The sequence below is a fragment of the Brachyistius frenatus genome, unplaced genomic scaffold (assembly GCF_029030835.1).
Source record: "Brachyistius frenatus isolate BFR_SWC_R1_liver_20210118 unplaced genomic scaffold, ASM2903083v1 Contig_553, whole genome shotgun sequence".
Taxonomy (NCBI): Eukaryota; Metazoa; Chordata; class Actinopteri; family Embiotocidae; genus Brachyistius; species Brachyistius frenatus.
The window spans coordinates 20,001-31,808 of NW_027211152.1; the positions used below are offsets into that span (position 1 = coordinate 20,001).

At 42.6% G+C, this 11,808-nt stretch overlaps 1 protein-coding gene across 1 annotated transcript in view; it reads right to left on the reverse strand.

Annotated features, from left to right (window-relative positions):
• ranbp9 (RAN binding protein 9) overlaps window positions 1–11,740 on the reverse strand; it is an 18,210-nt gene extending 6,470 nt beyond the window's left edge. The window contains exons 1-9 of the mRNA XM_069688272.1: window positions 11,171–11,740; window positions 8,188–8,299; window positions 7,335–7,387; window positions 5,546–5,713; window positions 5,395–5,417; window positions 2,616–2,800; window positions 1,384–1,496; window positions 706–814; window positions 18–172 (exon numbers count right to left, since the gene is read on the reverse strand). Of these exons, the coding sequence (XP_069544373.1) occupies window positions 18–172; window positions 706–814; window positions 1,384–1,496; window positions 2,616–2,800; window positions 5,395–5,417; window positions 5,546–5,713; window positions 7,335–7,387; window positions 8,188–8,299; window positions 11,171–11,387 (1,135 nt within the window). The 5' untranslated portion in view covers window positions 11,388–11,740. The remainder of the gene's footprint in view (window positions 1–17; window positions 173–705; window positions 815–1,383; window positions 1,497–2,615; window positions 2,801–5,394; window positions 5,418–5,545; window positions 5,714–7,334; window positions 7,388–8,187; window positions 8,300–11,170) is intronic.
• Between the last annotated feature and the right edge of the window lie 68 nt (window positions 11,741–11,808).

Genomic DNA, 11,808 nt, shown 5'->3' on the forward strand with positions numbered 1-11,808 from the left:
GCACAGCTGGACCGTACCTGTGAGGTAGGGCTGGGAGCTGCTGGCTTTGTGGCTCGGGCTGCTGAAGAGCAGAGGGGAGCCGGGGTAACTGTCCTGAGACTTGGGGCTGCGACCTCCCAGACACCTCACCTCACTGTCCGTCCCGTTCACCATCTCGATGAACTGCCTCACCCTGAGGACACGGGGGAGGGGGAGGTGTGTGTGTGTGGGGGGGGGTCGAGACAGAAGGAGATTGTGTAAGAGAAAAGACCACACAAAAAAACAAAAATAGGATGAAGATAATAATAATAAAAAAAAAAAAAAAAAAACAAGCCAAGAAAATTGAATATTAAGAATAAAGCCGCTGAAATGTAGGTGAACAAGTAGGTCGTCATACAAGAAGAAAAATAAAGACATAAATAAATACAAATCTAACAGCTTTGATTATCGTGCTTTAGCAGATGAAATTATCAGGATGTATCAGAAAGAAAAAACAGCACCCATCATCTGAATAAACGACTCGCAGCCGTTTCACAAACAACTTATAATCCACAGCATGAAATCAGATCAAAAGATTCTTATACATTACTGTTAAACACATATCACTACAGAACATGGTACAACGATTTAAAAAAAAAAAAAAAATTATAATTAGAGGTTTTTAAATCATCCAATATTTAATATTGTTCAATCGATTCATCCTGGAAAATTAAAACAGGGTCTCACTTGAGCATGAAGAGAAGGTCTGGGTTCCTGTCCAGGAGGTTGGGGTAGAGCTGCTGGGTGGTCTCGATGGCTTCACCCATCCTACCTGACAACACCAGCTTCTGGATCTCTGCGGACGGACGGGGAACGTGTTCACAAGTATTAATATTCATACTCTCCTCAGAGCTGTACTATTTTAACGAGCCAATTTAAAAAAAAAAATAATAAAAAAATTATGCCTCAGCTTGTGGGAGAACATTCTTCTTCTGTGGTATCTGTTTTTTTTTTATAACATGATTTTCTATGCTGCCACTAGCACCAAAATGTTTAATGAAACACATTATTTCAAGCATTTTGTGGAATTTTAGTCACACCTCAAATGAAAAGGCAGATTAGTTTAAGGAAGCACCGGCAGGTTTCTTTATCGCAGGTGATCGAGCTTTGTGCCAAAATGAGGAATAAGCCGCCTCCCCTTTTCCTCACTACAACTGTACAGAACGTATTATACACTAATCTTTTTTTTTTTTTTTTGCAGCTAATATAAAAAATACAAAAAAAGAAATCACTTTACATAAAGATCTCAATCTCGTCTATTTACTTACTTCTTTTTTTTTACCTTCTTACATTCCTACAAAACAGCCGACGTACCGTCAGCGTCAGATTTAATGAGAAAAAAAAAGAAAACAGAGTAGGACTCACTCTGTCGGTTTTTGATGGAGGCCAGCTCCTCGTGCACGGCCTGGTCGGTGGATTTGGCGAAGGCTTCGGCCGTGGCGCAGTAGCTGTGGTGCACCAGGTACGAAGCCACCATCCTGAACGGGACAAAAAAAAAAACATAACTCAAACAAACCAGATTTGAAATGAAAACATCTGTCGTAAAATAGAAGGAGCAGGAACGCGGTTGATTTCGCGTGCTAGATGTAGTTTTAAGTGTAATCATGAATGTGGTGATGTATGCTCTGACGCAAGCTTTACAAATTTCCTGTTTTCATCCGAGGCTTCGAGGCAACTTTTTCCCCCGGATAAAAGGCAACGAGTGCCTCCGCTCCCTGGACTCCGACCCCCCCTCCATCAAATGGAGATTAAATCCATTCAGGATAAGTAATCATAGCAACAGGGAGCTAATCCCAATCAGGGCATGGCATGAAGAGAGTCCCACAGCTTTTTTTTTTTTTGCTTTTTTTTGGGGGGCGGGGGGGGGAATCACGGCTCCTGCTAAAGTGGTCCATCTGGGACCGGATCCTCTTTGTAATGTCCCGTCATCTCCAACTTCCAAACACCCTCAACGCTCCACTTCAGGCTGGTTTAGCAGATCAGCAAGCGGCTACTACCAGTGACGTCATCGGTTGAAGTTTTGGTATTTTGGCCGTCGCCATCTTGCCATTTTTGGAGCCCGGAAGTGACCATATTTGGACGAGCTGGAGAAGGACCGCTGGCGGTGGATGGTGACGCGATCCGATTGGGGAATCCGAAGACGCTACGCCCCGCCCATCTACAGCGGAAAAACCTGACTGCGCCGCAGTCCTGTTCTGTCATTTCACTGCAGTTTATTGAATTTAAAAGCTGAAATGAATTTTTTTTAGTAAATAAAACAGAAAATCTATCTGCAACCGTTTCGAAGTAAAACTGCCAAACGACGTTTTAAGTCTAATTAACGTTCCGTCGCTTCGGCTTTTAAAAGATGTAGTTGTACTTTTTTTAAATTATTATTATCAACACAGACCCGGTGGACTTCTTTATCCTCTTTTAAACTAAACAAAAAATAAAACAAAATAAAACCAAAAATAATTGAATGCCAGAAATGTGATGAAGTCTTAAAAAAACAACACAATGACAGAAACCTGCTTGAATTGTTCTCTAAAACCAGCATTACTTCCACAGTTCATCCCGCAGGTTTCAACGGGAGTAATTCTGTTTTCCGATCCTCTTACTTCTGGATCATGGACTGCCACTCGCCCTCGCGCTCTCCGATGGGGAAGCGGTCGATCTGGGCCTGGATCTTCGTCCTCCATTCTCGCATGTAGTCCTCGATGTCGAACACGAACGGGTGCTGGCCGAAGTTGGCGTCCACCACCTCGCCGGGAGTCTGGAGGCCCACGGTCGGGTACAAGTTGGGCTGACGGCAGAGAGAGAGAGAGAGGGAGAGAGGGAGAGTTGAGGATGAGGACGATGGAGGAGCTTTGGATGTAATCTGAACGATAAAAAACGAGGCAGGAAACGATGAGAGGAAAAAAAAACTTTTGTTTCCTGTTGCTACCAAAGATTTGATTTACCGAGATTCGACGGTGAAATACGCATATTTCTCAAACTCCTCTGACGTTAAAAGGGCAGTAAGTACGATTTGTAGCAGACGGACTGCACATAACATCGAACGGAGTGATGTACCGATGAGTTGACGTGAACCGATGACTCGGCGATTACACTGCCAGCTGCTGAGATTTCTCTCTTTTCTTGTTTTGTTTTTTTTGGCCTGCACAGTTTTTTGGCACTGAAGCCTCCAATTCACTACAATTTCCTCCCCTCCAGATAAATGTCTCCTCCAGGGATCGATAGTCAGTCGGGAGGTAGGAAGCGAGAAGCCCAGAACCGTATTTAACCTGGACGAGTGTCGTTTTAAACACCGAATGCACATTTCGTTTTTTTGCCAGTGAATCCAATGGAAACACCCGAACCAACGAGGTCTCGGACCGTTTCTCGTATCGTCTCGAGCGGTGGATCTGATTGGAAAACCCGGACGATTTCTAGGTCCCGCCCACCGATAGCTGTAACCTGACTGCATCACAGGCCTGTCAATCAAACACAACACGCCCCCCCCAAAAACAGGGATTTGTGAATCTTCTTTTCTAATGAATGAGGGATTATTTTCAGATGGACCTCCAGAAAACTAATAAGAAGGAGTGACTTTAGCTAACAACACCGAGATAACTGATGGAAAAAAATGAAATATTGCCTTCATAGTAGGGCGAGAGCATAGCGTTAGAACCGGTCTTATATTTAAAAAAAAAAATCAAATAAAAAGTAGTAAATAAATCTAGTCTGGGCATAAAGGCTAAAGATACTTCAGGGTAAAAAGAAATGGATTAGTTTCAGAGTTGGGGAATAAATATAGTCGATTTTAAGGCCCCCATAAGAACGGGAGGACAAAGCTGTGTGTGTGTGTGTGTGTGTGTGTGTGTGTGTGTGTGTGTGTGTGTGTGTGTGTGTGTGTGCGTGCGTCTCAGAGTCGTCTTTGTCATGGCGCAATAACCACAAAGGTCAGCTGTGCCGAGGTGACGCACTTCACGTCAACTCTGGAGGAACATGAATGTCTGGCTCGCGGCCGAGTCCATTTTTGCTGCTCAATGGATTATTGTTGTGGCTAAGACTCTTATTTTTTTCTCCCTCGAAAAAAAACCAGCCGGTCCCCTCAGTTTTTTATTTTTTAAATTAATTTGCTACCGAACAGGCAGGAGAGAGGGGAGAAAAAAAACAAAACAACAACAACAACAACATGTCTCCTTCACATCTCAATGCAGCTAATACATGCATGAATCCCACTGGAATTAATGTCCATCTGGTGTGGGAGGTGTTACGTAATGAGAGGAAGACCGACCAGTCAAATCCTGTTCATGTTAAAAAAAAAATAATAATAATAATTTTACTAGTATTTAACTTTAAATATCTGATATTTTATGGCCACTAAGAGGCAGGACGCGTCGGTTCAAGATGAGCAACGAGCTGTCCGATTGGCCGACACGGAGAAGACAAAAAAGAAAAGGAAGAAATAAGCCTGGAGTCACGTCCTGATGAATACAAATCCAATAATCACATTCCCCTTTTAGCTCAGTTGAGCTCTGCGCCAAAGTCCTGAGGAAACAACATCTAAATGCTCCGATGTGCTGAAACAATGAGCTGAAACACGCTATAAAGGTAATACTTCTCTGTAGGTCGGTCACTTCTTTTACGTAGAAACAGTTATGCTATTTGAAATGTAAGCGTTGCTGTGATGCAATGTGATGTTACAAATAGTTCAAAAGTAAAAAGGGAAATTTGAATTTTCTTTTTCAAAGAAGAAGAAGAAGAAGAAGAAGTGTGTTTGGTTTCTTCAAAATTACAGCCCAAGGCCTCGAGCAACAGACAATAGTATCAACTGTTTTCTTTTCTAGTCCACAAATTACAGAAACCGACAGAGTTATGATTAAATATTGATTATATCAAATACAAAGAGAAACTATGAGAGTTTTACAAATTACAAAAATACCACAAGGCCAATGAACACAACTCTTTTAAAAGGAGCTTTGTCAAAATGACCCTGATGGTCTAAATCTGGATCCGTTTTTTTTTTTTTTTAATTTTGTTTTCAAGCCCCTCGAAAATCACGAGTTTCGCTTACGTGACATTTGAGAAAACGGATCCGTCGCAGTTTATATGAAATGTCTCAGGCCGATGACAACTGAACAAAGTTCGAACTCTAGAACGTCAACCAAACGAAGTACATTTAATTCGCTTTAACCGACGCACATTAAAAGAGCTCTTAAGTGCCTGATTAATGACTGGATACAGCAAATAAAACTGGAACCACAATCTGTACAGAAGTGCCACAAAAAGAAAGAAATCTAAAGTTGACGAAATATTTAATCTCTCAACAGATTCTAAAACTAAAACAAAAAAAAAAGAAAGAAATAAAGACGACTTTACAACAAGGGAGGGAATACAAATGTGGGTACTTACCGGTAGGTCTGTGAAGGCAATACCTGCAGAGGAAGATAGAGGGCGACAATCAGCGAGTTTACGTATAAATTTTTTTTAAAAAGTGATAAAGGTGTTGACGGAATTTCTGATATTCATAAATCACAAATCTCTGCAAGTACATTCCCCTCACCTAGGCTGTGGCCGTTCTTTGTGTAGAAGCAGGTGTTGTTGATGAGGTTAACGCAGCAGCCAATCACGTCGCCCGTTGTAAACGTGGGTCCGTACGGCTGCCCGGTGCCGGACGAGCAGAAGGAATGGCCGTCGTCTCCGTGGTAACCATACGAGTGCTTGTCCCAACCTGAGCAGGCGTGACGACGACAACAACAGCAGAGGGTTGGAGTTCAGGGTAAACAGACACACGATAACAGTAACGGTCCGCTCGAGGAAACGGTGATCTTGCGATCGCTATAATTTGCTGCAATTCGAGCAAAATTCACAATATTTGCGGGAGCTTGCGAAATTTTGCCGCCATTTTTTCCTGCACAAAAATGTCCTCAATTTTAAAAAGTATTTAAAGCTCTTATTTTGACATCAGGTGAAGCCTTTGTATTCTATATTACGTCAAGTTTTTGTAACGGCTTGGGATTTCTGATAATTCCCAAATCGCAGTTTTTAAGAAAAAGAGCTACAGCAAAAAAAAAACCCATCTGGGACGGCCCGAACGCAGGAAGATATATGACTCAACTGGTGACAGACTGGAGTTGATGGAAGTAGAAGAGCAAAATGTTATCCTGTGTTTTCAAAAGGGTGTTTTTAGGACAAATATTACACACCGAAGAGTTAAAAAACAAAACAAAAAAACAACAACAACAGGTTCACTGAGGAGAACATCAGTGCTGTAACCACGCCTGCAAAATAATCCAAATTCACTGTGATTGTGTGACTAAAAACTGCCCAAAAATTGTTTTTAAATTAAAAATAAATCATGGCTGGATTGCAGAAAGACTTCAACCAAGATGTCTGATCAGCTCTTTTTCTGGGGAAAACACACACACACACACACACACACACACCCCAAGTCAGAAATTTATTTTGTAATTTTTTTTTTTTGGTGGAAAGTTTGAAACATGCAAAGTCTAAAAATAGAAATTTAAAGAGATTTAAAAAGCATCATTAAATATCAGAGTTTCGGTGAGCGACCAGAGACGCTGAAATATCCCCACGTGTTATATTCATTAAAACACGTATACAGGCCACGCCCTCACTCACAGCAGCTGGTTGTGAGCCAGCGAGTGGAAACCCGCAGTGGGTTCGATGCCTTGCTCAAGGACACTTTTGATTACTCTGTGTGAAATTAATCTGGAAGAATCCACCTTTAAAAAAAAAAAAAATATCACTGGAACAGCTTGTTGTCATTTTCAGTGTGAAAACTGTAGAAGGACATTCAGTTTGTCCAGAAAGCTGGATATTCTCCCAGAATGTTTTTTGAATACCTCCTTTAGCTGTTGATTGAAGCAACTACAGACTTGCAGAGCATTTTTTTGTTTTTGTTTCGACACTCTTGACTTAACCGGGCTCCCCCCCGCCCCGTTATCTCTGTCCAAAAACACAGGAGCTTCCTGGGCGGGTCCATTTCTCAAAACCAGCCGAAGGGGCAGGTTTGGCCTGATAAGTCGTCCAGCAGAAATCGTTTCGTACCCAGACACACACACACACACACACACACACACACACACACACACACACACACACACACACACACACACACACACACACACACACACACACACACACACTAATCTGAGGGGTCATTAGAGATCAGAAGTGTAACACTGATTTTTTCCACTTTAACAAAATGAAAGTGTCTGAGAGCATCAGCAGCGAGCTCGCGCCGCACAAAATCAGTGTTCAGACACACACACACACACACACACACACACACACACACACACACACACACACACACACTGTCTTCTTACCTGGGAGTCTGTTCATGTTTACACCCTGAGCTGAGAGGCCGATGCCCATGTACCTGTGGGACCGACACAGGAGAGGTCATTTTTATATATATATATTCATTCATTCAACGTTTCACATTACATGCTGAAGTGGCCCAAATGCAATTTTATTTTTTTTGCATCAAAGGGGTTCAGATCTGCTTTCCTTTAACAGAAATGTCAACAAACCAATTTCCTTTTTTTTAAATTCCAGATCTGGGACAGTTGCACGCGTCGTCCTAGATCTGATTCCTCGTCGATCTCTAGCTGTGCAGCTGCTGTCGCTTCTCTGCAGATGTGCGTGTGTGTGTGTGTGTGTGTGCGTGCGCACCTCACCGCACAGTAACAAAAAAAAAAAATTAAATAAACAGAGAACAACCTCTACGACGCTAATCCCGGTGACGCGTGTCGCTTACAAACACGGATGTGAACCATGGAAACGTAACGGTACGATGTGGTTTACAAAAGAAAAAGAACAATTGGAATCGAGTGTTAATTCCAGCCTATCGTATCGTCTGCTCGTCATCTCAGCTGTTCAGCATCCTCCTCACTGCTGGTGCTAAAAGCTAGCGTGTAAAAAAAAAAAAAAATTCAACTCAAATCAATTTTATTCAAATTCTCCCGATTTTTTTTTAAATGTTTTTCAAAACGTTGGTTAATTGCGTTATCTTGGTTAATATACGTCAATACACGAGGAGACGAGACGGATCGGAGCCGGCGTTTCCGGACATCGCCGACCGATCTGGGTTGCCGTGGTAACGACGCAGCTCAAAACTGTGAAGACGCCGCCACCGAGCAAGAGCCGAGCCGAGATCGAGTATCGTCGTGTTCTTACCCGTCTCGTCCTTTACTGATGATCTTCACCTCGAAGTAGTAGACCCCGCAGGCGGCCGGGATGGGGTGGGTGGCCCGAACGGACGCCGCATCTTTAGGGGTTTTGCCGTGACCTTCAGGATTGGGGGTAAAACACAAAATGGGGTGGTGGTGGGTTGGGGGGTCCGGAGATTATATATGTATTTATATCACAGAATTTCCCCACTGTGGGATCAATAAAGTCAAAAATCAAAACCTTTCTCAGATAGGATAAAAATGCTCCTTCACCTCCTTCAAATGTAAAGCAAAGTGATGGATTGTGTGTAGTTTGAAAAAAATAAAATAAAGATGTGATAAAGTTAAATCAAAGTGGTTAAAAAGAAAAAAGGAGAACATTATCTCTCCAGCACAAAGTTCTAAAGCGATGCTAACCGTCCCCCCCCCCACCCACCCACCCTCCCTCCACCCCCCACCACACACACACACACTGAACAAACAATGCCAGTTATTGTCAAACTGGATTAGAAGAAAGGTGCGGCCGCCTCCATTCAAACTTTTACAACCTACGTTGTGATCTGTAAAAAGAAAACGGCCCGAAGGCGCGCTGTGTTTCTGCCTCAGTATTTGTTCAGGTACATTTTTTAATAATTTATACTCCACACGTCGATCCCCACATGAAGCACAGCTTGCCGAGAAGGACTGCGGGGCTGGATGTGGTTTGAAATAATAATAATTAAAAAAGAAAGAAATAGATACAATTATGATCCCAAAAACTTAATTTACTTAAATGAAATTTCTGTGAAATATGCTTCAGCACGAGATATGTCAGTGGCTACGAGATTAGCACTTGCTAAAGCTGACGTTAGCGTCAGGCAGCGTCACTAGCGGATGTGTGACCATCAATACAAAACATTTTATATCTCAACAAAACTCTTACAAACGTCACATTGATGCAGTTCTTGGAGCTTTTTCATTATTACAACGTGCCAATCCGTCTAATATCTAATTTACTCGACTGTTTGCTCAATAAAATGTCAGAAAAATAGCAGAAAATGGTTGTTGAAATGTCCCAAAGCACAAATTTACATTTGATAAATGTCTTGTGTTCGAACTAACCCGCCTAAATTCAACATTTATCCAGTTTCTTGACAGAAAATGACGAAGAAAAACTGAAAATACCTGGAGCTGGTTAATTCCAGACCCTTTTGCTTTAAAAAAAAAAAAAAAAATGCACATAGGCAATTAATGGATGATCAAAATAGTTTTCTAATTAACAGAGAAATCCTTTTTAGCTCTGATCCCATGTGTGCGAGTGTGTTATCAAATAGCTGGAAGGCATTCGGCATTTGGACACAAATGACATTTACTTTCAGTAAAATTAGCGCTAGAGGACTCCGGTAAGTGCGTTTTAGATGACGAAGCATTTAACAATTCATAATTATCGTGGGTTTTATCCAGCAGAGGGCTGCAAATAATTACTCTATTTTGAGTAATCTATCAATTACTGTCTCCATTATTCGATTTGGTGTTTCACCCTTAAAATGTCAGACAATGGTAAAAACATTTTTTTTATAAATAAATGTTGTTTTCCAAAGCCCATAGGGGCAGATTTAAATGTCTTGTTTTGTCCCGACCAGCAGTCGTCAACCAAGAGTTCAGTTTATTATCATGGAGGGATAAAAGAAACGATCACGTTCAAGCTAGCTCAGTTAATACTTTTAAAAACAACATTTCTCTTTACGTACGCCTAATTCATTACAAATAAATAATAATTAAAAAAAAAAACTCAAAACAGGTAATGCATTATTATAATGGCAAATATGTTTCTGTGTGATAGTAATCCAGTGAGTCCCAAGTTACTGGGACATTTGCAAAGATTAAATTCTAGTTAATCAAGAGTTTTGTCGGAAAATACATATATTGTGTATATATATATATATATATATATATAAAAAAAAAATTAAAAAAAAGTGTGACTTTTAAGATTTGTTCTCGTTCCCACGGAGGTTACATCCACATATGAAAAGTTTTCTAGGATGCTTGAAGTTTATTAAATAATAATAAAAAGACATCTGCAGTCGAGTGATTCAGGTGAATTTTGTTGCACACAAAGAACATTCTGGTTGCAACAAGGAAGTGTGTGTGTGTGTGTGTGTGTGTGTGTGTGTGTGTGTGTGTGTGTGTGTGTGTGACACAGCTACACCTTTTTTTTTTTTTTAAACACCAGCCCTTTTCTTGTAGGCCTGCACCCAAAAAAAAAAAAGAAAAAAAGAAGCTAAGCAACTAGTCCAACAACACACTTGATTAAAAACCCTTTTTTAAAGAACTCCGTTACAGATCCTGTCACCAAAACAACAAAACAGCTGACTGGAAACGATCATTTTTGCTGCAACTTCGTGTTGAAATCCTGATATTTGACACTGTTGTGTTTCATTGCCTAAATAATGCTACTGTTAGCCTGGTGGTGGTGGTGGTGGTGGGGGGGAGGGGGGGTTGTCTTTGCCACAGTCCATATTGGGGTTTTTTGTGGGGGGGGAGGAGGAGGAGGAGGAGGAGGCTAACGTTGAACGGTATGATCATTTAACCACCTTTAGATTATACTTTGTCCAAATAAATGTGCTTGACAGATTGTCCACCGTGATGTCATGGTGGCAGTTCACGGAGCTGACAAAGACTGGTTTAAGAGGAGGTGGGGGGAGGAGGTGGAGGAGGTGGAGGAGGAGGGAGGAGGAGAAGCCACCGAGCTGTAGTAAGGTTAGTGTTTTTGTCTGCGGGTACCGACTCGCCAGCTGGTTTGCAAGATGTCCTCTCGTCTTGTTGTTGTCGCTGGAGCTAACTAGCCTTTAGCCGACTTTGTTTTTAGCCACCAACGGGCAAGCTAAGCTAACTTAGCTTGGAGGGGGGGGGGGGGAGGGGGGGTTGATGGAAGGGGAGGGAGGAGGAGGAGGGGGGGGGGAGAAGCAGTAATAAAGTGTAAAAACTTGTGAGGAGTGCGCGTGTCGTACCTTTATAGTGCACGCGGAGGTTGTTCTGGGACAGCCCGATGTAGCTGAACTTGTCCTTCGGGCTCCAGGAGCGCGGCAGCGGGGTCTCCGCCTCGTTCACGGCCGGGTAGAGCCGGCGGAGCCGCTGGTTCAGCTCCTTTTCCTGCTCGTTCAGAGTCGAGTCTCCGTGGACGACGACCGACATCAGGAACCCGCAGCCCGCCGGTGGTCCCGACATGGCCGACGACGCGAGCTTCAGTCAACACCCCCACCCTCCCCCCCAAAAAAATAATAATTATATGGCTTGTCAGCAACAAGCCGGAGCAGCTTGTTTCCGTCAGTGTTAAGTTTTAAAAAAAGGAGGAGGAGGAGGAGGAGGGAGGAGGAGGGGGAGCAAAGCTAAGCTAACTGGCTAAGCTAACTGGCTTCGCTGGCCGCAGCCAGAGCTAGTTAGCCGAAGAGCTAACCAGGCTAATAATAATAAAAAATGCGTTTAGCTCGCTGTAAATGTCTCCGGCTTGACATTAGCTGACACCAAGTCAGTAGAAGGAGGCCTTATCGGGGGAGGAGGAGGAGTCGCCGCGGGAGGACAGGTCCGGGGTGTTGGGAGCGAAGTGGCGACCAAACGTTTGGCGAGACGGATCGACGAGCAGCTCGGC